General features: G+C 37.7%; 1 protein-coding gene across 1 annotated transcript; it reads right to left on the bottom strand.

The window, feature by feature from the left end:
- Positions 1 to 3,252: 3,252 nt before the first annotated feature.
- Positions 3,253 to 5,005, bottom strand: LOC133322810 (uncharacterized). Its single transcript, XM_061531766.1, has 2 exons — positions 4,996 to 5,005; positions 3,253 to 4,925 (listed from the first exon to the last, which is right to left on the bottom strand). The coding sequence occupies exons 1-2, from the start codon at positions 5,003 to 5,005 to the stop codon at positions 3,253 to 3,255; spliced, it is 1,683 nt and encodes a 560-aa protein (XP_061387750.1).
- Between the last annotated feature and the right edge of the window lie 798 nt (positions 5,006 to 5,803).

Here is a 5,803-nt window from a genome sequence, read left to right on the forward strand (position 1 = left end):
TCACTCTAGGCTCAATTCAGTACGTTATGCCAAATTTCGTGCAAATCGAAAGATATATAGGGACTTTGGGGCATCATTTACATCAAATCGGACGAAACTATATATGGGAGCTATATCTAAATCTTGACCGATTTTTTCGAAACTTGGCAGACATTACTCTAGGCTTAATTCAGTACGATATGCCAAATTTCGTGCAAATCGAAAGATATATAGGGCCTTTGGGGCACCATTTACATGAAATCGGACGAAAATATATATGGGAGGTATATCTAAATCTGAACCGATTTTCTCAAAACTTGGCAGACATCATTCTAGGCTCAATTCAGTACGTTATGCCAAATTTCGAGCAAATCGAAGGATATATAGGGACTTTGGTGCACCATTTACATGAAATCGGACGAAACTATATATAGGAGCTATATCTAAATCTGGACCGATTTTCACGAAACTTGGCAGACATCATTCTAGGCTCAATTCAGTACGTTATGCCAAATTTGGTGCAAATCGAAAGATATATAGGGACTTTGGTGCACCATTTACATGAAATCGGACGAAACTATATATGGAAGCTATATCTAGAATGAAGTGTGCTAAGTTTCGTGAAAATCGGTTCAGCCTAAGAGATAGCTCCCATATATATTTTCATTCAATTTAATGTAAATGGTGTACGTATATTTCCTTCGATTTTCGTGAAAATCGGTTCAGATTTAGATATAGCTCCCATATATATTTTAGTCCGATTTGATGTAAATAGTGCAAAAAAAAAAAATTTGCCGAGCGCACTTAGTTGAGTGTGGAAGTGTGTTAAGTTTCGTGAAGATCGGTTCAGATTTCGATATAGAACACATATATATTTTCGTCCGATTTTAGGTAAATGTTGCACCAAAGTCTCTATATATCCTTCGACTTGCATGAAATTTGGCACATCGTACTGAATTGAGTTTAGAATGATGTTTGATAAATTTCGTAAAAATCGGTTTAGATTTAGATATAGCTTCCATATATCTTTTCTTCCGATTTTATGTAAGTTGTGCGCTAAAGACCCACAGTATGTCCGATTAACACAAATTTTTGTACAATGTACTGATGTTAATATAAATTAATCTCTTGTAAATGTCTTTGAAATTGGTTCAGATTTAGATGTAGCTCTCACATACATATTTTCGTCCAATTCTAGGTAAATGGTGCACCAAACTTCTAATATTTGTCCAATTGACACGAAATTTTTCACAACGTAGACGTTATTGCACAACTAGAATGACGTTATTGCATGTTGTTGAAATTGGTGCAGATGCAGACATAGCTTTCATATATATTCCGAACAGGTGTCTGTTTCATAGGAATTAAAGTTAGCTTTATATCGATTACTCCCATTGAGCGCAAACGACTCTAAATATGCATGAATGAATGAAAAAGGTTGCAGAAAGGCATGTGTATGGCTTGATGTTGGGAGTTTGGTGCACCATTTACATAAAATCGGACAAAACTATATATGGGAGCTATATCTGAATTTTTTTAATCGGACACATATTTGGTGCATCATCTACCAAAAATCGGACAAAACTATGTATGGAAGCTATATCTAAATCTTAACCGATTTCCACAAAACTTCGTATATATCAAAAGGGACTTAATTCAGAACGCCTTATCAATTTTTTTTTTCAATCGGACAAGTATTGGGTGTTTGTAGCACCATTTAGATAATTCGGACGAAAATATATATGGGAGATATATCTAAATCTGAATCGATTTTCTCTAATTTCAATAGGGCTCGTCCTTGACCCAAATAAGTGAGCTGTGCCTAATTTCATCTAAATCGGATCATAAATGTAATTTGTTCACAAGAATACATGGACTGACGGACGGACATGCATAAAACAACTCAGAAAGTGATTCCATGCATATTCTCAAAAGGACCCATGTGTCTATCACATTTCCTGTTGTCTGTTACAAACATATGCACAAGGACATAATACCCTGTACCACAGTGTGGATAGGATAAATTTTTTTGACCAGGAAAAATCGATCGTTCAAAATTATATATGGGTGTTATTTATAACAAATGTGGCACTTGTTTCCTCACAATCGAACTGATATTTCGTCTTTGGTGCGTTCTTAAAAAAAATAATCCTAGATATTTTTATACCCTACACAACTATGTTGTCATTTGTGCAGCCCCAAAAGTTTGTAACGCCGCGAAATATTGGTCCTAGACTAGCTGCGTCGATCTAGACATTTGTGTCCGTCCGTCTGTCTATTATAATTGTTGTTTTTGGAAAAGATCGGTTAATATTTAGGGGATGAAATGGACCAAAAACTTTATTTTTGTCGGTTTTTCTGGTCGCTCCAAACACCGCGAATACCGCAAAGAATAAGCATGCCTGTTTTGATAAAGATCGGTCAATATTTAGCGGGTCAAATGGACCCTGACTTTTGTGTGCAAAATGACAAAATTTGTATTCTATAGGGTATATATTTACCACTGAAGGACATAGACCCGAGAAGTTGATAGTATATCCAAGAGGAGTGGTTGACCTATAAATTGATACCAATTATATTGTCGTAGGTACTCGGATGCGGGAGTTACACTTAAATATTTATAGGTGCTTACGTATTCATATATTATTTAGTAACCTAATATCACACTGGAGGGCGGAAATATAGCGCTGATCGCTTTGAAATGTTCCAGTTATGGTCAAGGACAACGCCTAAAATGTTAAGTGATGATCAGATAATAATTATTCGGATGAAGTGGACCGAAAACTTAATTATTTGTATTTTTCGAGTCGAAAGCCGAACATCACAACCCAACACAATCTGGACAAGTAATTGGAGGGCTGTACTGATTATTAGTAACATTTGTTGACCTCTAGCCAATCAAAAGTGTGCAAATATCCCGAAATATTGCCCAATCTCAGAATATCGAACCACAGAAAGTTAGATTTTCATGGAAGTTGTGTAGGGTATCGTATGGTCGGCCCCGTCTGACTATACTGCTCCGCTCACTGGTTTCTAGATTTCCTAGTAGAAAATTGTTCATATAATTTAATTTTTTGACTTAGCTCACATATAAGAGCTCCGGCCAAGTTCAGATATGTGCCAAACCACTTCAAATGTTGATATAATATTTCACTTTATTTGAGAAGGATTGGGGTTTGAATATTTATGTATAGAATATGTACGTGTACTGAAAGATATAACAGAATACATTGTTGCTATTGTTGTTGAGATCTAGTTGAATGTTTTCATTTACTAATTCTTATTTGCCACACAATTGGTCACCTCAGAACGTGGACGACAGCTTCGGACGTCCTTGTCATACCATTCACCAATGGGACACCGATTCCGTTTTACACGTCTGTTGGTGCAAACATAGAAACGACGGCAATGTCTCAAATCCAAGAGTATGGTATTATCGGGCAAAGAGGCACAATCGTTGGGTCCCATCAAATAACTGAGATTGGTGGTTCTGTTGTTCGAGCCAGTATTGTCGCCAGTTCCCGAATTTGTGGAATTGTGTGATGATGGCGGACAGGGAGTTGTTGTGGTGCACGTTGTAGAAACGTGAGATTCGTGGTCGCAGTCCGGTTCATCAGAACAAGGCCATTCTGGTCGATCATAGCAGGGTCTATGATTACCATTACAATTAGATCCATTTTCATTGTCTCCTGAACATGGTGGTTTAGGTCTATTATTTCCATTGCAATCTGAACCATTCTCATCATCAGATCCATTATCACCTGAACATGGTGGTTCTGGTCTATAATTTCCATTACAATCAGAACCATGATTGTGATCCCATCCACCACATCCGGAACACGGTGGTTTAGGTCTATGATTTCCATTGCAATCGGAACCATTGTCATTATCAGATCCATCGTCATTATCGCAACCATTATCATTATCAGATCCATTATCCCCTGAACATGGTGGTTGAGGTCCATTATTTCCATTGCAATCAGAACCATGATTGTGATCCCATCCGCCACATCCGGAACATGGTGGTTTAGGTCTATGGTTTCCATTACAATCGGAGCCGTTGTCATTATCATCTCCATTATCACCTGAACATGGTGGTTGAGGTCTATTATTTCCATTGCAATCAGAACCATGATTGTGATCCCATCCACCACATCCGGAACATGGCGGTTTAGGTCTATGATTTCCATTGCAATCGGAACCGTTGTCATTGTCAGCTCCATTATCCCCTGAACATGGTGGTTTAGGTCTATGGTTTCCATTGCAATCAGAACCATGATTATGATCCCATCCACCACAACCGGAACATGGTGGTTTATTATCATTGCAACCAGGTGGAGATCCTGGTGTGGTAGTAGTAGGCTTACATGTTGTAGTAGTCGTAGGTTCACATGTTGTAGTAGTAGTCGTAGGTTCACATGTTGTAGTGGTAGTCGTAGGTTCACATGTTGTAGTGGTAGTCGTAGGTTCACATGTAGTAGTTGTAGGTGGATTCACTTTATTTGGTAGAGGTGTCGAAGTTGTTGACGGCTGAACATCGACATTATTGACCGAAGAATCATGAGTTGAAGGCACATTACCGGGATTTTTATGCCCAAAAGGCCATCCAAAAAGACCCAAGATATCAATAACATTTGGTTTATAGTAGTTTTCTCTATTTTCATTGTAATTGTAACGACCCACTTGGCAATCGACCAAATAATCCAAATTACACGAACGAGATCGTGCATCAAACAATAAACCGGGAGCACACGTTTTTCGAAATGCCTGACCACCAATGCACAGATAGTAGCGTGAGCAACTAGTTCGATCGGCTATTTGTTCGCCATCCGAACATGTAGAACAATCAACTGGTGAACGTTCCACAGGATAATTGAGACCATAACGGTAGTTATGACCATTAGTTATCGGTGGACCCAATATGGCTACAAATACTAATAAATAGTCTGCAATAGGAAAACGATGAGAAGAAAATATTCAGAATTTTAAATATTATTATATTTTCGTAACACTTACAAACTTTCATTGCATGAACTATACTATTCCGATGTTCTCCAAATGTAAGATATGCAACTTATGATAGCAAATCTATGCCGCACATTGGCTTTTTATATCATCGACATTGCAATACGTTTACCGGAAATAGGTTAAAATATCGATAACGATATTTCATTAGAAACGTAAATTATATTGTCACATTGCCAAACCCTGATTTTAGATATTGAAAATGAATGTTTAAACTTATTTACGTATTCCCACTTAGTATTTAGTTGATGACAAATAATAAAATGCGATCCAGGTTTTAATATAGGTCCCAACTTTACTTGTTTCAAAATAATTTTCGTCAAGGATGATAAAAACTAATCCAATGTTTTTTGTTGTAGCAACAAAACACATATTAATAGTTATGAAATGTCTGGTTCTGAGTTTGGTCCATAAGAAATTTGGAGATACGTGAGTAGGCTTAGCTGAATAGTTGAAGAGGTGTAACATATCCACAATCATTGTGCAATAGGAATTATGGCGGTTCCATCATCCTGATCTTAGTTGAACTTGAACTGCTCGTGTGTGTACTGGCAGCTGCTACTCCTCTGCTGCGTTGGATGGCCTCCGATTATGGATATTATTCTACTGCCTGAGCGATTGCGTCTGTATGAATGTCATTCAGATATGCTTGATATGCCAGTTGGTCTGGTGTTTCACGTTCGTACCTTTGGAGCGCTCTCTCAGGTCATATAGATCTCTCTATGGCAGGTGTGCTTCCGACAATAACACCCAAGCTGTTACTGAATCGACAATATACTGCTTTGTCGATGGACGAATA

The sequence above is a fragment of the Musca vetustissima genome, unplaced genomic scaffold, assembly GCF_032173495.1.
Source record: "Musca vetustissima isolate MV318-11 ecotype Yass unplaced genomic scaffold, APGP_CSIRO_Mvet_v1 utg61216, whole genome shotgun sequence".
Classification (NCBI taxonomy): Eukaryota; Metazoa; Arthropoda; class Insecta; order Diptera; family Muscidae; genus Musca; species Musca vetustissima.